A 23,252-nucleotide genomic window follows, 5' to 3' on the forward strand; every position below is an offset into this window, starting at 1 on the left:
GATGTAGTTCGCCTCGTTTGTTTTTCCTTTTGTTGCCTTGTTTTTGGTGTCAAATCCTCCATTTACATTTGATTCAAATATCACTTCCGGTTTTATCACTTTTGTTTCTTTGCTGCATTTTTATCTTTGTTGGCCAATTCCCTTTTTTCAATTATCCATCTTTCTGAACATCATTTTGTAAAATGTCACGTGGATTTACCACTGGAAGACAAGGAGGCAACACAACAACATGCTTTGCTGTCTGTGTAAGAACCGAATAGCAGATGTGCAGTGAGTGGCCAATCACTGACAGACTTTCAAAGAAGTGACATAATTGGTATCTGATCTTAATGTGCATCTGTTATATACACCTGATTTGTGGACTGCAGAGATAGCAGAGAAGTTTGTATTTAATGCACAATAGTTACAGTTAACATATTGGGCTAACTGAAGTTTGAACTGTATTATTATTTAACTAAACTGTGGTAACTTAAATTTCTGCATTTCAGAACCATCCCAACAATGATTCCCTATACGGTGGCAGATTTTATTTTCCGAAGGTGGTGCAATGATCTCTTCCTCTTATATGTTCTTCTAGGACTTTGCTATTCCCACGTCAAAAGGTAGGGTCTAATTCCCCTCTTCTTGAATCTAGGCAGTTTTGTGCCGCTCTGGTAATCAGTAAAACGGAGCAGAAGTAGCTGCATGATTTCTAAAGCTGAATCATGGAAGTCAATACAGCTTAACACTGGCACACTTTTACCAAAGCTCTAAGCCACCATGTAAGCCATCCAATTGCCTGGAGACTATTATGTTGTGAAGGAGTCCAAATAAGTCTATTTGGAGAAATCACCTGGAGAAGATGTGTGAATTGGTTGATCCAGTATTATACTATTGAACTTTTAGGTTGTTTCAAGTCTTTCGCTAATATAATTAATTCTACAACAAATATCTTTGAACACACTCCATTTTTCACAAGTGCAAATCTATGTACCAGTTAGATTCCCCAAACCAGAATAAGCACAAGTCTTGATATTGTAAGGATACTTCTTTTTCACATCCCACCAAAGAGTTAGATCAAGTGAGAGTAAAGAATGTATTTAGGTTTTCAAGGAAGTACTTAGTGGTCCACTTTGTTACTGAAGTAAAAGTTACAAATATTATTTGTGCTAATAAGACAAAGGCACTTGTGGCACAGTGAAGAAGATACATTTTGTTGGGATGAGAAAATCCCTTAGGCAAGATAGTTTATTCTGTGATTTAAAAATGCTTTTGTAGAAAGATGGCCATATCCTTTGACCAAGAAGTTGGATAGTTGCATATTCTTTAATCTACGTTCTTTAAAATGCAGAAAATGAACAAAGAGCAGGCAGACAGTGGGGAATTTTTTCAAGAGAACAGGTTTTAGGGGTCAGTTCTGGAGTCAGTACCGTTCTTGTTTATGTTGTTCACCGATTTGGTTAGCATTTACTAAAAGATGTTCAGCTCAAAGCAAACCCTCATGCGGACGTTGCTCACAGTAACTTCATGCCATTAAGAGAAGCTTAAGTTACATTAGTATAATTTATTTAAGAAGACAAGGAAGTTGATTTGGTACTTCAGGTTGTCATAAGAAAGAACACCAACACGAAAATATCTAGCCTTAAAGAGTTAACCTTCAGCAATCTAAAAAGTACCTATCCAGAATGACTCACTTCTGTACATTGCAAATTTCAACTTCTTTGTTTCAGGCGTAAACTTTATCTTGATGCTGGGTTGATTGAAATTTGTACAATATTTCCTTTTCAGGACAGCTACACCGGGACATATCTTAGGTTTCTGTGGTGGCTGGTTTCAGTTCTGTCTCAATAGACCTGATAAGGCTGTGTTTTAGTTAATATGTAGTGAAGTTCTGAGAGCGCTCTAACAAACTTCCTTGTCTTTAGCTAACCCTCAGAGTATTTGTCTATTAATTCCAGCTTTGTTTGCTTTTTCATTTTGAAATATGTATTTGGTTTCGAAGCGTTCTGTTTCTTCTCTCTGCTGCATCATTTGATTTGGGCGCTTTGATTTTTTTGAGAATTCATTATTAGAATAGTATTACTGTTTGCTAAAGCATAGACGGTCAAAACCCAATTTCCTGCGTAGCTGAACAAACCTCAAAGAAGTGAAGAGGTGGAGGATCCACCGAGTCTGATCCCGTCTCAGACTGCACGTTGTCACATGCTTTTGCTGAAATGCAATTTGCGTTCTCTACTTTGTTGACTTTCCATGTGAAGTGCTCTCCTAAGACCTAACCTTTACGCAGTGGGTGACTTTCTTTATGGGAGTAAAAGGAAGCTACGTTATGAAATAGCTGTTATGGGAATGATACAAGCTATCTAGGATGCAAAGGTCTAAACACTATTTTAAAAGGCAAAGATATTCCAACACATCAAAACAAACCCAAAAAATCCACCGGCCACTCTTTCAACTGAAGTGATGAAACCCAAAGAATTCAGATAGCTAAAAGGAGAAAATGAGAAGAAAGTTCATCTAAGAATCCGCCATTGGTGAAGTGATGAAGAACATTTACTGGCTTGTTCTGAAACTTGTCAATTTTGTGACTCTTGGCTGCATATGGACTTCTGTGTTACAGTGTACAATTTTAAACAGCTGCCTAAAGTCATGTGTAACTAACCTGGTAAGTCTTCCTGGTCTAATATTTGTCTTTGTAGAAATTAGAACATGTAGAATTCAGCTTGTTACAAATGCTTGAATTATTTTATCTTTATGAGAAGTTTTCTCATGAGAAGTTGGTAGCAAGGCAAGAAAGATTCTTTTTCCAAAATAAGTTAGGAACATTAGTCATTACAGAAGGTAGGGCAGAGCTACTTTATTTCTTTAAGTTATCTGTTGATAGATCTTTTTTTTTTGCAGGGGGGGTATGGGTTTTGGGTAAAGGAGGCTTAAATAAAATCAATTTTGCACACCTTAAAAAATATCAGTTAAACTCATTTATTACAAAATCATTTATATTTGTCTTGAAGCATGCAATAGGTTCGGCCACAGGGCAATGCCTTCTAATTGCAGGCAGCAGTACTATTTATATTGTGGATGGATGACTGTATCGGGAAGTGGATGATGAGGGAAGCAGACGTAGGTGAACATTTAACATTTAATCTTACTATTAGCTATTATATATTTATATATTATTTTATGTATTATATATTTATATATAATAATAATTATTAAAAGACAGAATTGTTGGTAAATTCCTTTCTATCTGTGCATTTGTAATTCTTTTGGTGAGTTTTGCTGGACATTTATGATTTCCTTCTCATTTCTCGGTGTCATTCCTCCTATATATAGTGTTTCATGTCTTTTCAGTTATTTTGACTTAGTGGTGCTTAAAACAGTCACTGAATCAACTTTAAAAACCAAATACATTCTAGCCAGGGAAAGATGCACTCTTCTTATCTAAAGACAAAGGAAATAGCATGATAGCTTACATGTGACAATACTTATAGTCATACTTTTAAAAATAATAAAAGTACTAAATACAATATTCACTATTATGCTAAGGTATTGGAGATAGAAGTCTATGGCAGAATAAAAAAGAAACATTTGTGTTACACTCTTGGTTTAATTTAAACTATAGTTTAAAACACTACTTAGGCTTACTATGGTTAGTAGCACTTTTTTTTAAAAGTTTGGTATTTTATATAAATCTTTGCTGAAGGCTTCACTGCTACGAACGTAGAATTGTGTGCTTTAGATTTTTACAGTTGTAATCTAAATTTAAACATGGAAAAATGGGACTATTAAATGTTTTCTTTATTAAAAAATTTTCTCTGATTATAACAGTACATATTTATTGTAAAATATTTATAAGATAGAGAAGAGCTAGAGAAGAATAAAAGAAAAAATCCTATAATTCCACCACTATTAACCTATGATTGTATTTTCTTTCAGTGTTTTCTCTCAGATATGTATATAATTTTTCACACAGTTGTGTACCCAGCTTTTTCACTGAGCATTACATGGTGGGTTTTCCCCTATACCCTGAAGTTTTGATGGAAACAGGATTCTTAATATATTTAGAATACTCCATCGTATGAATGTACCACTGTAATTTGTTTATTAATTTCCCTACTATCAAAACTGATGTTGGTTGTTCCTATTATTCTATTTGTTTTATTTTTTAGCTAAGCTTAGTTCTGTCTTATTTTGTGTGTGGGCTCCTTGATTTCAGGGCTTGGCAGGAGGAGTAGACAGTCTGTCCTTTGCCGAGTTGCCGTCCGCTCACCACCTACAGAGAAAGGCACAGCTGATGTGGCAGAAGACCCAGTCTGCCAATCTGACAGTAATCATGTCCTCCATCTGGGCCTCCCACATGGGGCTGGGGGGACAAAAGCTCGGTGCAAGAACAGTGAACGGAGCCATGGGTCAGAGGAAAGATATGGAAAAGTGCTCGAGTTTATTTCACTGTTTGAATTTTTTTTCTGTGCTATCCTTTTTAGCCTGGATTTTTGCTATGAAGGTCATCTTCGATTTCACTGGGTGGTCCTTTTTTTTTTTTTTTAAATTAAATTTTTTTTGCTTTATCATGCTGGGTATACAACATACTTCCTATAACTGCTAATTCATGTATTTCAACATTTCTGGAAAATTATTAGTCATCATTTCTCAAAAGGTTGTCTCTACTATATCCTTTTCTTGCCTTCTGAGACTCTAATTGGATGTATATTATATTATTCTCACTGGGTGGTTCTTGATATTGAGGCATCTTTGTCTTTTAAAAAGAAACAAAAGAGTCTTGTACAAAGGAATGTTAGAATTGCTGTCCCAAAATGCACAAATCAGTGTTCTATGCTTGAGCATGGGTTTTACATTAATGGAGGAATCTGTATGTATTAGTTGAGTGTATTAACTGACCTGATATTTTAAAATTACATATGCCATGTGCTGCAGAGAACAAAAAATAATGTTCTTCAGAACACTAGTATTGTGAGATCCTTTATAAAAAAGAAAAGAGATTCATGGTCAAATAATTTATGGAAATGCTTTTTGCCATACTCTCTTTTTGTAGATCCACAGGACACAACCGCATATTAATGGCTTTGTTTAATCAGAATTTTCTGATCTTCTTTGGCAGCGAAACTCTTTTTTTGAGTAACAAATCCGAACAGCTGAGGGACTAGTGTTCAGAAGTGCTCTTTTACAAGTATCAGCTCAATTCAAAAACAGACTATTAGAAACTATAGGATTCAGAAGGTTGTCCTGTTTAAAAAAATGTACTAACATCAATACCTTTCTTGTATATCAATATGTAACCGTATAACAAGATAATGGAACAAAACCATAATCCAAAAATTCCATAAAATATCCAGAAATTAGCACAATTTGTACTGGTGTAGGAATAGACAAGCCAGTAAAAGAGAATACACTCCAGAAACAATACCATGTACATAAGGGAGTGTGGAATATGATAAAGATGATCCTTCAAACCAAAGTGGGGCCATCCATTTAGAATGAAAAATAACTCCTTCCTTCAGTAGGCGAAAGAATAAGTAAACTGCGGCAATCCAGGAAATGGAATATTATTCTAAGCTAAAAAGAAACGAGCTATCAAGCCATGAAAGACATGGGGGAAACTTAAATGCACATTACTAAGTGAAAGAAGCCAATCTGAAAAGGCTGCATACTGTATGATTCCAACTGTATGACATTCCGGAAAAGGCAAAACTATGGAGATACTGGAAAGATCAGGGGTTGAGAGGGATGGCGTTGGGCTAGGGGGAGATGAACAGGTAGAACACAGAGGACTGTTAGACCAGTGAAAATACTCTGTATGGTATTGATATCATAATGAGGGATATATCTCATTATACTTTTGTCCAAACACCAAGAGTGAAGGTAAGGTGAAATGTGGACTTCGGGTGATTATGGTTATGCAAATGTAGGTTCGCCCTTACTAAAAAATGTACTATTCTGGTGAGTGGTGTTGATAATGGGGGAAGCTATGCATGTGTGGGGAAAGAGAGTTTATGGGAAATCTCTGTACCTGAATAATCTCAATTCTGCTGTACACCTAAAGCTGCTTTAAAAAAAAAGTAAAAAGTTCAGTACTTCTTTCTTTAAAAATGAAGTTTAAAAGAAGGATTAAAAAAACATCCAACTCCTACATCACTACCAGATTCAAATAAATTCCAGGAGGCATTTTAAAAAAGATATGATTTAAATACAAACACAAATAGCAAAACCAAAACAAAACAAGACCTCATCCTATAAAAATATTAGAATAAATGAGGGATGAATATTTCTACAATCTTGGAGTGGGAATGCCTTAAGAAGCCAGCTTCAAAAATCCAGGATCACTAAAAGAAATAATTAATAAATTCAACTCCTTAGAAACTAACTATATAACAATAAACGGAAGACAATAAAAATAAAGCCAAAGAATGGAAAAAAGCTTTACGTATGATAAACACAATTTTACCAACTCATATATATATATAGGAGTATTTAAATTAAGTTTAGAACATGAAGACTTACTTTAGAAAAGAAGAACTATGAATGGTGAAAAAACATGTGAAAAAGGTTCAACCTCACAGCAACCATAGAGTTGCACAGAAAAAATGAATTATCAACTTTCTTCTATCAGATTGGCAGAGATAAAACATTTTACAGTTGGCCAAGTTTGTATAAGACAGGACTTTCACGGGCTATTGGTTACGATGTAAGTTGACAGATTTCTAGAAAACAGTGGGTTAATAAATGTCAAAATTAAAAGAGAAAATATACTTTTAACACTGAACATCAAGAAATTTATCTGAAGAGATTATTGCATAACTAACGATATGTCTGCAAAAGGCTGTTTATAGCAAATTTGCACATATTAATATTAGATTTCTAAGCACCTGGCACTGTACTATAATAATGAATATATGATTTAATTGAATCCTCACAGAACTTTATTAATATTATCCTACTTATGTTTCAGATGAGAATACGAAGTTTAAACAGCATAGGTAACTTTCAAAATATCACATCAGGAGCAAATATCATATGTGGGATTAAAATACAGATCATTCTGCTCTGTTTTATTATTAGGGTAGGAAGTAAAGAATGAAATTAGTTCCGGCTGAGGCGGGCAAGATAGAAAAGCTTGTGCCAAGAAGTAGGTGTTGGGTTGAGTTTTTAAGATCCGGGACTGGGATTGTGTCTTTCAAGCAGGTAATTGGAGCAGGTGGAACTCAGTTAAACGACGAGGATCCTAAGTCCAACGTGAGGAATTTGGTGCAGACTACAGGCAGCATCCATGCTTTGGTTGAGAGCACAGGCTCTGGAGGCTCCGTGCCGTATTCAAATCCTAACTCTTGGACAATTTACAAAACTTCCCTGGGTATCAGCTGCACAATGGAATTAGCAATAGTACCTGCTGAATAGGGTTGTTGGGACGTTAAATAAGACAGTGTAAAACACCAAGAAGAGTGGCTGGGACGTGGGAATCACTCACTAATGTTAGCTGTGATAATAAGGAGGAAGGGGATGGAAAGGGAGTGGAGATCAGGAAAGAGGGTTGACAAATCTGCTTCATCAGAACCCCCTAGACCCAACTCAGGAAGCTACCTTGCCCAAGCCCATTTATGGGCACGCCATTCAGCCTGTTAAATTTAATTTTGAGAGCTGCCAACAGAAGGACTTAATACTGTTACAGTGTGACTTTATGGTCATCAAGAAACATCTGTTGCTTTATTGTTTAAAAACTACCCAGCATCCACCCTTTTGCTTTTATGAGCTAACCCTGATTTTTTTGAAGGGGTAGAAAAAATTCAATTGCAAATTCACCATCTTACACTTGGTTGTGTATGGTTGTGTTTCAGTCACACAAAGGGGAATCAAAGGCTTCATTTTGAATAAAATTATGAAAACAAAGAACTGTGAAGTATGTGGTTGCACGATTAATCTAAAAGATACAGTTCTTACTCTCTATGTATTTATTATCTAAAAACAAAAAAAAAACATTAAGCCTTCTTCTCCTTTCCCTACAAATACACGTGGTAGGGAATGGAGATTGGAGGAATCTTTATTTACACATCAAATGAGAGGAAAAACGTCAACATTTGTCCTTTGGTTCCTGTGTCTGATTACTTCTCAAGTAAACCCCCATGACGCTAGGTCACCTGATGATGTTTCCAAGAGACACGACTTCTGGATCATTCCTGAGTAGTAGGCCATGTTGAATTCATGGATTTATTCCTTCAGCTTATAGTTATTGAACACTCATTATCCCTCTGGCACCGTTCTAGATGCTGGAGAGAGTGGAGAGCAAAATGGATGGTGCTTACGGGGAAGGGAGAGACAGGGCTCCACGAACTCAGTAATGGCCGCCTTTCCTCTTCCCTCTGATAAGCACAGACTGTTTGGAAGGCCACAACAGATGCTTAAGCCACCTCCCAAGCCCCTATAGATTTTCGATTGTCTCTTGGAACGTATCTTGCTTGTAGTGCTGGGTCAGCCCAGGACAGACGGCGTGCTTCTTGCTGAATTAATCACCTCTCCAATTCAATGGTTCGAATTCAGCAACTTTTAAGGGGAGGTTCTGGTCAGTACCAACTAGAGTTACTAAAAATATTCACTTACTTTTCCTCTGCCTATAATTCTAAGTCAATGAGTGAGGCAGGTTGACAATTAGATCATATCCATGTAAGGCTATTCGGGTGCATATCTGACTATCATAGACTCAGCTTTGCCATCCTTTCTAAGTCCTTCCGCTCATGAAGGTCTCCACTCAAAAATGACCAGGGAGAGGACGGACAATTTATAGACTTTTCCCACCTTAGTTTCCATGTATTTTCCTCCAGCACAAAAAAGTTCTTAAAATTTCTGAAAATAAATTGAGAAATAAACAGAGTAATCTGTTGTTTTACTCTATGCAAAGTTCTGAATTTGTATTTTTCCTCTGTTCTTAATAAGGCTGCTTTTAAAAAAGGAAGATGCCATGTGCCATGAGGCAGGGCTAGAAGGCCTGATCCCCATTTTGACACATGGCAGCTGCTTGCACACATGTGTACATACACACTGCCTCTGTGTAAAGCCTAGAATATGTCTTCAAATTGAGCTTTTAAAAATTAACATCAATCTCATATCTATCTATGAGAGAAATGAGACTTTAGTTTTGGTTTGTTTTAAGAAAAAAAAAACCACCCTGACTTCAATGAACTATTGGCAAAAAAAGATGATGCCATGACTGTGTGAATGAAGAGGATGGTCTTCAACTGAAATGCTGTTAAACATGCACCACGCTTGACCTTTTGGGCATTTGTGAACAATCTAGAAACTTATGGGTTGTGACTGTACATTTAACTTGGTGATTCATGAGAAAGCCAGAGGGGAATCTAGTAACTCTTGATGACAATGGGTGGTTTTCTGTTTCATTTTACAGTAGCAGGCTCTAGTAGTCACCTACAAGTCGTTTCATTTGTGAGATCCAAGAGTAGAGCAGGAAGATGGATACGGATACTCAAAAGCTTAATACTAAACAACACTTATGGTCCTTATGTTTATGGGAAGCTCAAAAGGATGGAAAGAAAATCTTTCAAATTTTTGGGGACGATTAGCATCCAGGTTATAGGGGTATGAGTAGAGAAGTCTTAAAGAGCAGCACGGTTTTAGACTCTATGCTTTAAGTTTTCATGGCAGACTGATTGAAAAGGTAGCACTGCTCTTTATTTAACTATGGATATTTGACATTTTAAAGGACCTGGTGACAGAAGATTATTTTTTTGGTAAAAATTGCCACATTATATGTGAACACTTTGCTAAGTGGATTATCGTGCAATTTGCCGCATCTCTGAAAAAGCAACAGTTCAAAATGAGGTTTCGAGAATAATTCCGACCAGGATGTCTTTTGTTGGTGTGGCTGCTTTGATTAAAACCTTCTGTGAGGCAATGGCCCTTGCGTGATAGGCCCAGATGCAAACTAAGGTGACAACAGTATGTTGACCTACTAAACAAAAAGCACAACAGCTCTGTAACCATGAACAGATACGGTTACTTCCCTGCTTAATAAAAATTGCACACCCAACCCCCTAACACCCCGCCCCCGCCCCAAAGGAAAAAACAACCTGTTTCAGCAGTGGCTTCTTTTAGGCATATGTAAATCCCTTCATGGAAAGTTACGAAACCCGTGTTAATCCCACCTGTGAATGATTGTAGTATTTAACCCAGAGGTTAGTTCCTATAACGCTCATTTCACGAAAAGCCCCCCGCCCCCATTTTTAGTGGTTAGTTTGTATAAAGCAAGCTCCAGACTGTAAGCCTGAAAAACCACAGTTTTCCCAAACAGGAAGGATTTCCAGCGAAACAGTGTGAAGGCGACAGGGTTAACAGTCTTAAAGTCATTATTCAGACAAACTGAAAGTCTCTAAGTATGATGGTATAGGCCACCATAACCTTGGAGTCCTTTGAATGAGTTTTTGCACATGACACATATAATTGTATACGTGATTAGCATAGTCATCAATCTGTTTCGGGTATGCATATCCTATATTTATGTTTTAAAGCCCCCAGTACCACCTTTGTCTCTGCATGAGACAATTTAAGTGAGTTGCTGGTATCAGGACATTGTGGCATTCTCCGGGTCACATGGTTGGCAACTTACTCAAGAAAATTTGAACACCATGTTTTTCTCATTACCCTTATTTTTTTTTAAACCGTAGTTTTATACAAAACGATTTCATCTGTCTTCTGGTGGTACAGTATTTACAACAGAATGGTTATATGTTAAATGGTTGACTTTTCAACCAACTCAAACACCTGGTTAGCATAAATCTTTTAATAGTAATGCCATTCCATTAACTCCTTTGTTACCAGAACTTCTGAAAATCCCTTTGCTAAAGAGTTGGAGAGTGCCTGGCTATGTAAACCCCAAATACTGCATAGCCATGAGAATTAAGACATACTGTTCATATTAGTACATGAGACTTTATAAGGAACAAAATCAAGTTGTTTCTGGGCTTCAGGTTATTAATCTCATGATCAAATAGTCTGTTTAGCTAATGACTTCATTTTCCCATTTCTGAATTTCATATCCAAGCTCACTAATGATTTCTATATTGGAAGCAATTTCTTGGATGGAGGAAAATAGTTTTTCCCATTATCCAAAAAAATCCAAAATAATAAATACGGAAACACAAGAAAGAGATACACCTTGAAAAATCTTGCCTAGGGAAATACCCACATTTTTACCTTGTGTGTAATGAATGCAAATGTATACAGAGTTAGGTTGGAATATGAATATTTTTTGTATAGTCTGTTATATAATGTTAATTAAATGCAGTCAATGGTTGTTTCAGTCTCTTAAAATAAGAAAGAAAAATGCAAACATAATTCATCTCTAATCCAGCAGTCCTTGATTAATTGACTAATTCACAGGTTTATTTAATACTATGTAGAACCTCTCCATTGTTCTTAACTACTCCTTTTGGCTACACCCCCACTCCCACCTTTATCATTTTTGCAGAGTCCTTAAGCATTACATCTTAGACAGGCATACTTCGTTTTACTGTACTCTGCATATATTGCAGTTTTTTGCAAATTGAAGATTTGTGGCAACCCTGTGTTGTCTGATGATGGTTAGCATTTTTTAGGAATAAATTATTTTAAATTAAGGTATGCACATTATTTTTTTTAAACACAGTGCCATTGCACACTTAATAGACTACTGTAGTGCAAACATAACTTTTATATGCACTGGGAAACCAAAAAACTTGTGTGATTCCATTTGTTTCGGTGGTCTGGAACTGAACTTGCGGTATCTCCAAGGTATGCCTGTTAATTTGCACTGGCATTTGTCTGGTTTCATGACTGATTTAACAACTTTAAAACAGTTGGCTCCTTACTTTACAGTTAGAAAACACTGAGGAGGCAACACTACTCCAGGAAGCTTTAAAAAAAAGGTGTCGTAGTTATACTGACCACAAGATTGATAGGGGCGTTCACTCCTTCCTTCTTCATTTCAGGGCAGACAGCTTGATGTCAGCACACCATACAATCTGAGTGCACCGGTGAGTAATCGCTCCCACCTCCTGGGACTTTATACTGTTTGCATTGATAAAAAAGGGACAATGGTCAGGTCTGATTACCATAGAATAATTCCTAAGTAAAAGCTCGTTTATTTGTGTCTGATGAAGGAAGCTGGATGGAAAACAGCGAGAAGTCTGAATCACAGAGAAGTCAAACATGAGTTCAGGAACAGTGTGTTGACGTGGAAAGAGCACAGGACTAAGCCATGACCATGATTTTGATTCTACATTGCTATGTGGCTTTGGGCAAATTCCTTAAAATTTCTGAGATGTAGTTAATACTAAAGTATGTGTATTCTGAGAGGGTTGGATTAGATAGTCTCCACTGGTTCTTCTAATAATTACATTTATGGTTTTATCACTATTCTGCACCTGTATCCATTTACTCAACAAGCGTTTAGGGACTCCAAGTGTAAGACTAAACCAGACACTGTGCTGGGTAGTAGAGACTTAAGAATGAGTAAAATAGGGTCTCTGTTTTAAAGGACTCTCAACCTTGTAGGAGAGACAGACATGGATAAAACCACGGCCAGACAGCCATGCGAGAGTTAGATCAGCAGTGTGTGGGAGGAGCAAAGAGAATACACAAGAGGAAAAGCACTTGCTTGCCTGCATGGCTAAAACTAGAAAGATGGACTAGAGGGGAGAGGTACACCGGTCAGAGGGAGTCCTTTGTGCCAAGACACAACGGTTTCAGAGAGCTTGACTGGTGCAGGAGAAGAGGAGGATTTCAGCTTGCTCGGAGGATCCGGCGTGTGTGCAGAGATGGCAGGTAGAAGAGGTTGGCAAGCTAGGCAGGTCCACGTGGTGGAGAGCTGTGAGTACCATGTTGATAATTTGGTTTCAGTGACACACAAGGTTTTAGGTAAGAGAAGGATATGATTAGGTTTTGTTTTAAAAAGATCACTCCAAGTGTGGAAACAAGAGAGGTCCCTCATGAGGCTGTTGGCAAGCGGCGGCAGGCACAGAAAAGCAAGGGCAGTGAGTGAGTGATGAACCCAGATAGAGACCAGGTAACGAAGGAGTGAGTCAATAGGACTTGATGATGGATTGTCCATGGGGCAAGGGGATGGCAGAAAGAGAAGCCACCCTGGTTCCTGGCTCGGGCAGCTCAGAAGATTGAAGCATATTAATGGGAAACACGGGAGAGAGAGCAAATTAGAGGGTAGAAAGTGAGGAATCTGATGTTTCATTTGCTGAATTTGAGGTATTGTAGGGACTTAAATGGAGATATCTAATGAGCAATTGGAAATCTGTGTCTGGAGCTCCGGAAGGAGTCTCAGCTGAGGTTCACATGTGGCGGTTATTGACACCTCGGAAGGTTGAAGCTGAGGTGGGGGACGAGTTCACTTGGAGAACTTGAAGAGTGAGAAGAGAAAAAGTTGAGCATAGGACACAAACACAGAAGGAGTAAGGAGAGGAAAAAAGAGATGGCAAAGTAGAAGGAACTGAGAAAAAGGTGGGATCTAGGTGTCATCATGGCCTGTGGACGGAAAGGTCAACACAGTCACAGGCACAGACAAACCAGGTAAGGGAAGGAGGAACTGGCTGAATCTGTTCAGTAGGAGGCCAGGGCAGCTCTGCAAGCAGGTTTTCAGAGCAGCTAAGGGGTGCAAGCCAGCTAGTGGGCAGCTGACTTCCCAAACTGTCCACCTACTTAGGCTGTGATGGGCTGTCTTCTGTTTGAGTCCCCAGCTTTGCTTTTTGCTTGTTGTGTCAGGGCACCCCATTGACCTCTATAATATGCTTGATGCCATGCTGTCCTGGACTTAACCTGCTGCCAAGCACCCAATGGACAGTGCGTTCACTGAAGGTCTGGTGCTCTCTGGGATCCAGGCCTGCCCGCCTCAGGCTGGACTCCACTCAGCAGCCCTGAGCCACACCAAGCCCTGTCTGCCTGTAAATATGACAGCTCTGCTTAGAATTCCAAAGGTCCTGAGCCTTGTGAGGCCATAGATTCCTTGGTAGATTTCTATTTCAGAAAAATTTCATGTCACTATTTGCACTTTCAGGTGACAAGAAAAAATCATCCTTCTTCAGTCATCATTGTCTCGTATTGTCTCTTGTAGTGCATCCAAGGATGTCATTTTTGGACCTCTGCAGATCAGGAAAACTGTACTTTAAAGTGTGTAAGTATTAATTATGTTTCTGTTTTGATACTACTGTTTCCCTTAAGAGAAACGTTCTCCAAGAGGATTCCCATTTCAGCTTCCATTGGCTTTCGATTAGTTTGCTTGACTCTAAAGCAAAAGTATGAGTAATACATAGTAATAGAAAAAATGAGATCAACATTATTAATGCAACTGGAGATGGAGGGAAGTTAATGCAAACCATGGAACCCGGAGATGACCAGTTGCTCCAAATTATAAAGGCCTTTCAGTAGAATGTTAGGTATTTGTTCAATTTCCTAGCCCTGCACTTCTCAAATTTTAATATGCAAATATCAGGGATCTTGCTAAAAATGCAGACTCTGATTCAGTAGGTTTTGGGCAGGACCTGAAATTTTGCACTTGTAACAAGCTCCCAGGTGATGCAATGCTTGTTGTTTCCAGACCACACTTTGGATAACAGGGTCCTAGGTCATGTTCAGTTTCTCTTCAGGGAACATGGTAGCAATCTCATCCAGAGGGCACAAACACCTGGGTTTACTCCACTTTGTATAGGAAATACATCCCCAGTACTTTATTTTTCATTTATTCTGGCTTTGCCAATTAGTGTGTGACTTTGTTAAGGTACTTCACCCTTGGTACTTTGCTTTCCTTATGGATAAATGAGGATAATAATCGAATCTCCCTGCTAGGGATAGTGCCTGTTACACTATAATTACTCCAATCTCATGGCTAAGAATTCTGTAATTTAAAAATGGGTCACGGACTTGCCTGGTGGTGCAGTGGTTAAGCATCTGCCTGCCAATGCGGGGGACATGGGTTCGAGCCCTGGTCCAGGAAGATACCACATACCGTGAAGCTACTAAGCCCGTGCGCCAAAACTACTGAGCCTGCGCTCTAGAGCCCGCAAGCCACAACTACTGAGCCCACATACCACAACTACTGAAGCCTGTGTGCCTAGAACCTGTGCTGCGCAATAAGAGAAGACACTGCAATGAGAAGCCCGCACACCACAACAAAGAGCAGCCCTCGCTCGCCGCAACTAGAGAAAAGCCCACACACAGCAATGAAGACCCAATGCAGCCAAAAATAAATAAATAAATATATTAAAAAAAAGAAAAAATGGGTCGCTTTGTTCAGGTTGTTCAAGTCAGAGATTAAATCAGTTAGGATCATGATAACTTTAGGTAATATCATTTTCTATTAATGACTCAAATTATAGCATTGAGAGTTAAATCCGTCATTAACATCTCCTTATGTACAGTCCTTATAGCTTTTCTTATATAGTGTGTCTTCACAGATCTCCGCTATGGGAGTCACTTAATGCCTACTCTCATGCTTGTGACTGTGTGCTTCATAGAATGGAATTTACCAAAAGATGGAGCAGATGCTGTCTGCACTTGGGAATTATTACACACTCTAAACACACTTTTCCTTCTCCTTGGTAGCACTTTGTCCAAATGTCAATTTAAATCATTATTTGTCTAGTTATGTGTTTAGTATCTTTTGCCGACATGTAATCCCATCAAGGCAGGATCCTCTCTGTCTTGTTCACACTGTGTCCCTTGCGCTGAACACAGTGAGGGGCTCGTAGCAGGTGCTCAGATCGCACTTGCTGAGTGAGTGAATGGGAAGTACCATTTGTTGCCAGTAACAGTCCAGGAAGCAGAGTGGACGCTGAAGCAGCCTGTCTGGGCAGAGGAACCCGCCGGCCTTTCCTAGCCAGAGCTGTTGGTGGTTTTCATTTCAGGTTCTGTCTCCCCGGGCACCTGCCAACACCCCTTCATTCTCTAACCTGGTCCATGACAGATTACCTCTTAACTGACTGGGATTTTTTAGTAGACATCATGCAACCCTGTTTCTCCAATGATGCAAACAGCATAATTTTTATAGCTGTTTGTACAGCAGCCTTCCTGGATGGAAGGCCCATCTATGGGCTCCCTTGCTTCTGATATATTTTTATTGATTATTTTGTCAGTGGTGGAGCAAGAAATTAATTTGGAAGAAATGCCTAGCTAAGTGTCATTAAAATTATTTACAACTTTAGAGCTTTTCAATAATTTTACTTCCCTTTTCTTTCTATGCAGAATGATACCTATGCTGCTGTTTGTGAGGTGAGTGTCAGTCGCTTACAGAAAACATGTCATTAAACCCTATGTCTTTCTCTCTTGTCCTTAAGAAGCTGTTAAAATAAGAATGAAGAAAAGTGAGTCATTCTTAATGCACAGAAATGTTCTTCCTGGGAGTGCTCTACTCTGGCTATAAAAATGTATAATTCCATTTTGACATAAGTATTTGCTGTGCTTTATATATCTATGTGCATACATAAAATGCATATATGAATGTACATAGATGTGTGTATGCACACACACACATTCACATATATACATGTCTATTGCTCTAATCTGGTTTGAAAGGTTCTGATTCTTGAAGCCTGGGTGAGAGAGGGTGGCAGGAAGAGAGGAAAAGGCACTTGGAGGACTACCCTCATCTCTGCTGATTTCATTTCTTCCCCACAAAGCCTATGCGCTATCATTAATACAGTGCATTAGAAGAGATCCCTTTACACAGGGAGATCAGCTCAGTGCTTTGTGACAAAGGGATAGGGAGGGTGGGAGGGAGACGCAAGAGGGAAGAGATATGGGAACATATGTATATGTATAGCTGATTCACTTTGTTATAAAGCAGAAACTAACACACCATTGTAAAGCAATTACACTCCAATAAGATGTTAAAAAAAAAAAAGGAGAGATCCCTTTAGTTACAATTTTCTTCCTTATTCAGTGAACTCTTTCAACAACAATTTGAAACACAGCTTTTTAAATTTTTAATTTTAACTAATTAATTTACTTCTTGCTATGACAATAAGGGACCTTGTGCAGACTCTGGTGCCCAGGTCTCTTCTTATCAACGCCTCCCCGCCATCCCTGCCCCCAGTCTCCCTCACCCTAGGAGCTCCCTCTCCTGCTCTTGACTTTCTTCTTCCTTCAGAAAGACCTTGGGATTTTGATCTTTTCCTACTCAGTCTCCTTCAACTAAACTTTCCTGTCCTGGATTCAATACCCTTCAGAATTCATTTTAGTTTATTTGACAATAAGTATTTATGATGAAACGGCATTATTTCTCACTTTAACATCTATGCTGTATTCTATTTAAAATGTCCTTGAAACCAGAGAACAGAACTATCCTATCTTGCCTGAGGAAGAAACAAAGATTGTCATTCATTAGTAAAATAGAAAAATTTCCTTTGAGTGGAAAATAAAGTAAAAACAAAAAAGTAAATTGGAATATCTTCTCAATAGTCTGCGGCAACCCTGTTCCTGAGTGATTTTTCCTTGGGAGTGGATGGTGATTGAGTTGGGTAAGAAGAGATAAAACAGAGAAGAAAATTTGCCCCGTATGTAAATAGATAATGAATGTTCTTTCCTGATTGAGATTAAAAAAAAAAAAGACTGCCTGAGAACTCTCTTATGTGACCACAATAAAAGCAGCCAAAAAAACAGTCCCTGGAGGATTGTGTTTAGAATCCAGAGAGAGTTAAAGTGTCTCAAGCATTGAAGCAGCCCAGGACTGGGTTTCCAGTGTGGTAGTTCCCTGTTCATCAGTATGCTGCCCAGTTGTCTGTGCTTATGTAATGTACATCTTTTCTCTCTATTGTAATATATAATTATTCTATTCTTTTCTATTATATTTTGCTATTTTATATGTTAAATAATGTAGAACTGAACAGTAATACATGCTCAATATAGGTGGAGGTAGAAATAAACATAGAGATATTTAACTAATTAATTAATTAATTTGGTTGCACCGGGTCTTAGTTGCAACATGTGGGATCTAGTTCTCTGACCAGGGATCGAACGCGGTCCTCCTGCATTGGGAGCACATAGTCTTAGCCACTGGACCACCAGGGAAGTCCCGAGAGAGATATTTTAAACTCAGCTGCTCATACCTTTAGGAAATCAAACTCCTCAACCATCAAAGCTTCAACCTAGGAAGCTTGGAATCTGCCCACATGTTCCTTGGAGGGAATAGTTTTACAACTGGTAGCTTAGCAAAGTATAACTTGGAAAATGATGTTAGCAAGTAAGGTGGCTTATCCCTGAAGAACACAAATTAGATTATCCTAATCTAAAAGGTTCTAAAAACCTTTTTGTGGCTTCTCATTGCCATTTGAGAAAAAATACAGACTGCCAGTGTTTGCTGACGCCCCTGCCTCATCTTGCCCCCTCTTCCTTGTGCTCTGTACTGGCCACACTGGCCTTTGCCTCTTCTCTGAGTATATGTGGCACATGCCTGCCTCAGGCTGTTTGCCCTTGCCGAGACTTTTGCAAGGCCAGCTCCTTCTAATCACTCAGGTCTTGCCTTGGGGGTCACCTCTGCATGGTTCTTCCTGAGTCCCCTCACTAAAGTTAGTCCCCTTCCTGTCTGGTCATGCCGTCTGCCTTTGACTTGTTTTATTTTCCTCATAGCACTTTTCACATCTGAGCATATTTTATCTTTTAAGTTTGTTACTCCATTATTGTCTCTTCCCTTCTAAGAGAATGTAAATTCCATGAAGTCAGGGAGCTTGCCTGTCTTATTCATTGCCATACCCTTAAAACCTAAAACAGTGCTTGGCATATAAAAGGTATCAATAAATATTTTTTGATGAGTGAATGAATGATTTTTTAGGAGATGAAGCCACAATGGGTGTAGAGACTCTGCAGTAGAGGCATCCCAGGAGGATGGTGGGGCATGTCCTCCTTGTGCTGCAGGAATAAGAAAAGGCACCGACAGCAGGTGTGCCAGTCTGGGAAACACAAGCACGGAGCCAGAGGGATGATGGTAAAAATGGTCCTACTGCTGTGAGAACAGAGACAGCAAACTGATGCAGCCCCTGGGAGGTATGAACTTGGCTTCTGCAGTGGGAATGGCAGCTCAGTAGCCTGGAATATGCTGTATAAACGCCCCATCCAGGGGCTGTGAGCTCAGACTCTGTGAATTTCTTAAATCCGAATTCCTTTAGATTCTCTCCAGGCAACTTGAGCTTGAGAAACAGTGGATAATTTCATTTGAAGTCTAATGTTAGATTAGAGAGAGAGAGAGGAAGGCACAGAGAGGGGGAGAGAGAGAGAGAGAGAGAGAGAGAGAGAGAGAGAGAGAGAGAGAGAGAGAGAGAGACAGAGAGAGAGAAGGAAATCCTAATCAACAGCTTTTGCCTCCACTTGAGAAAACATTTAAACTCCTTGGAGTACAAACTTCTAGTTATAAGATTAACAGGTTCTAGGGATCTAATGTACAGCACGGTGATTATAGCTAATAACACTGTGTTATGTACTTGAATGCTGCTAAAGAGCTGATCTTATCACAGAAAAGAAATGGTAATTATATGATGGGATGAAGGTGTTAGCTAATGCTTTGGTGGTAATCATTTATCTCAAAAAAGCTGGAAAAAAATACGAGCTTAAATGAAACATTTAAACTCTTAGGTCAGGACTAGCTACATTTCCAAATAAACATTATTCCATCTCCTTTCTTCTTCCTCAGTTTTCTTTCTTGAAAAGAAAATCCTATGTTAATGATAATTTTGCTCCCAATTGGTAAATTTATTCTCTGCAGTTGATGAATGTGTTGAATGTATTTTACTGAAACCTGCAAAGAAGATGTGAAAAGTATACTAAACCCTTAAGTTAAATAACCCTGAGCCCAAACTGAAGTATTTAAATTAATCCTTAACTAAGCAAAACTAGGCTTATCAGGCTCCACTTCCTCTGAGTGCACAGATCAAACGTGGGACAGCTAAGTATTTGCAAATTACAGCCCTTCTCTACCTGGATGTTCAGAGTAAATGCATTGTGTCATGGTTTCCACTATTATCATGAGAAACAACAGCATGTTGTCCTAGGTATTGTAAACTGAGTGAGAACAGGAAGATTGATCATGATTGTGTTGTAGTTTTACAATGTGTGCCTTTTCTCCAAGTTCCCCCCCCATTAACTATTGTTAATGCACCTGCTAAAAGTTGCAGGAAATTTATCTCTCAGTCACCAAAATGTTTTCTATGTTTTCTGTTAATGAGATAAACATGTTAATCATCATTAGGTTTTCGTAGACCTTAAAATTTAACGTTGGCATTAAGACAACCATTGAAATGTTTAGTTACTATAAAGTTTATAGTCCAAAAAAAAAGTTTATAGTCCATTTTTAATCTTTCAAGGGAGACATGGATATATAAAATAAATAGGCATAACTTTAGGCTAGAGCTTTAGGTTATTAACTCACTAAACCTTTGACTAAGATGGCAAACATATAATTGCATTGTTGAGCTCAGTATTTTGTCACATTGTGGGGTGTCACCCATTAGAGGGTCATGAAATCAATTTACTGAATAAACAATCACAATAAAATGACATAGAATAGAACATATAAGATTGCATCACAGGTCAGGATTCCTTTTGGGGATGAAAATATTCTAAAATTAGATTGTAGTGATGATTGTACAAATCTTTGAATATACTAAAAACCACTGAACTATGTGCTTTAAATGGGCGAATTTTATGGTTATGTAAAATATATTTCAATAAAACTGTTAAAACAGGGAAAAAATACCATTTCAAGAATCTTTTTTTTCCCAACATGTATGTGTGTACGAAGTTGTTTTGTTAAATGTATTTTGGAATTTGGGACACGGTCAAAAAAGATTGAGAAGTGTTGTTCTAATCCCACTAGCAAATGGGAACTTAATACTTATTACAGCCGAAATACTTGATATACATGTATGCTTATATATCAGGCATTCATATTTCAAAATTTACTTGAAGCTTATCAGAAAAGCAGTACAAAGGCTGTGCTGACTGGCATGCTACCTGTCTTCCATAGCGAGAATCCTGTGAGGTCGGCTGCAGCAGCGGGGAAGGTGCATATGAAGAGGAAGTGCTAGGTAAGCAGACACAACCAACTGTTATTGAAAATAATTTACACTACTCCAGGGACCTGTGCTAATGTAGGGGTAATGAGCCACCTCTTAAAATATCTAGACTTCTATGTCTCAGTATGATCTATATATATATATATTATTGAATATATATATTTTTTGATAACTTCAAATGTGGAAGCCATTTTGACAGAGACTCAGCAAAACTCTTCTTTCAGAGCAAAATAGAGGAAACAGCACATGACATGTTTAGAACTTGAGATTTTGCCCGCAGTTCAGTGGATGCAATTACTTCTGTCTTAACGAGAGAGACCAATGTGAATCCTGAGCAACTTGATGTCAAGAAATGCCACTGTTTTAATGAACTGAAAGTGTAGAAGTATTTTATTTAATGCACATTTCATTACTCAGCTAACAGTTATTCAATCAAGTACCTACTATAGTTATGGCTCCCTACAAGACATTGGGAAATTTGCACAATGTATGGAAGTTATCCTTCTCAGTGTTAAATTTTGAGTAAGTAGGGAACTTGGGTTTCCAGCTCCCTCTGACTTATTTCAGAGCAGGTTGGGTGTCTCTAAGTGACTTTGCCCAAGTGTGTTAATTCTCTAGTGGTTTCTGAAGGACCAACGCTTTGATAAATTATAGCCTATACGTTAGCAGTTAACTTTTCCAGAATTCCCCAGTGTTTCCTCCCACTGGGAGATAGACAGCTCCTTCCAGAATAAGAGATGATTGGTTCTTCCATAAGTTGTAGTCCTTGTTTCAGTGGCTTGCTCCTTGCTCTCAGTGGCTGATGGAAATTGGAAGGTGGATCTTGCCTTCCTATCCTGATTTGCTTCTGCCCTTTAATGTCCCACAAAAGACCCTCCTTGACATTTCTGTGGAGGGGTAGCGGTATTACATTTTTTACCTTCTGTGTAGGGGGAGTTAGTTGTGGATAAAATTTATATTCTGTGGTTTCCAAACTGTGCACTGAGGTTCCCCAGGGCATCACATCTACCTCACAGGGAGGTGTGGGGGCATTTTAAACATTGAGGGAAACACAAGGGTAGTCGATGTCTGTTGGACATCACAGGAACTACTAGCCAGAGGTAAGTGATGGTATAAACAATGGATTGCACTACATTCTTTTCTATGCTATCATATCTTTACAATCCTGCGTTTTTGGTGTTGCTGTGTTAAAAAGCAAATACCATGAGGAATACAACGAGGAAAAGGAAATAAGGATGGAGGTGTCCAGTCTGATTAGAATATTTGAGAAGTTGTGCAGTGCCCAGTAGGCACACAGATTCAAGTAGTATGAAATCATTTTTATCTAGGAATGAAATAAATATATTATTTTGTCTTTCAATTTGTGTTTTTTCCCCAATCATCTACTAAGTTGATAGGACACGCATACTCAAGTTATAATACTTAATAAATGGAACTGTTTAGGTGATTCTTTTGTTCTAGTGGGTCATGAAAAAATTACTAATATATATATATTTGCGGTACGCGGGCCTCTCAAGGCTGTGGCCTCTCCCGTTGCGGAGCACAGGCTCCAGACGCGTGGGCTCACCGGCCATGGCTCATGGGCCCAGCCGCTCCGCGGCATGTGGGATCTTCCTGGATCGGGGCATGAACCCGTGTCCCCAGCATCGGCAGGAGGACTCTCAACCACTGCGCCACCAGGGAAGCCCAAAAATTACTAATATATTAAAGATGCCAGAACTGAGAGAGTTTGGGAAACTTTGATTTATATCCTTTTCTCATATTCTAAAATTATACTACCAACTTAATTATACAATTCTGTTAGAGTACAAGTGTAATCAGTGCTTTATTTTATATTTTTCATTTGGCTATCAATGTCTATGTACCACTAACTGAGATGTACCAAGTTTACATATATGGCATTTGTGCTTACAGACCTTATGTTTAGTTTGTTCTGATGAGTCTTTTCACCCATGTACTTAAGACCCTGTTTGTCTTTAACACATCTGGTACTGGTCCATTTATCTGCGGATCTGCTACATTATTTTATTTTAGAAACCCTCCATCCTCCCCTTTTCCTCATGGTGGGGATGATAACAGCTAATAATATATTGAAATAAAAATAGCTATTAGTTATTAGGCATTTATGAGTCAGGCACAGTTCTAAGTAATTTATAGGTTTTAGCTCTTTTTTGTCCTCAGAGGTATAAACACTATTATCCTCCTCAT

The 23,252-nt window shown here is 38.5% G+C and overlaps 1 protein-coding gene across 2 annotated transcripts in view; it reads left to right on the plus strand.

Annotated features, from left to right (window-relative positions):
* The first annotated feature begins 2,518 nt into the window (after window positions 1-2,518).
* The window catches only part of ROS1 (ROS proto-oncogene 1, receptor tyrosine kinase), a 112,255-nt gene continuing 91,521 nt past the window's right edge, over window positions 2,519-23,252 (plus strand). For both annotated transcript variants that reach the window (XM_060168411.1, XM_060168410.1), the window contains exons 1-5: window positions 2,519-2,641; window positions 11,967-12,011; window positions 14,099-14,158; window positions 16,225-16,251; window positions 20,996-21,056. In XM_060168411.1, coding sequence (XP_060024394.1) covers window positions 2,519-2,641; window positions 11,967-12,011; window positions 14,099-14,158; window positions 16,225-16,251; window positions 20,996-21,056 — 316 coding nt within the window. The remainder of the gene's footprint in view (window positions 2,642-11,966; window positions 12,012-14,098; window positions 14,159-16,224; window positions 16,252-20,995; window positions 21,057-23,252) is intronic.

Source organism: Lagenorhynchus albirostris, chromosome 12, assembly GCF_949774975.1.
Source record: "Lagenorhynchus albirostris chromosome 12, mLagAlb1.1, whole genome shotgun sequence".
Taxonomy (NCBI): Eukaryota; Metazoa; Chordata; class Mammalia; order Artiodactyla; family Delphinidae; genus Lagenorhynchus; species Lagenorhynchus albirostris.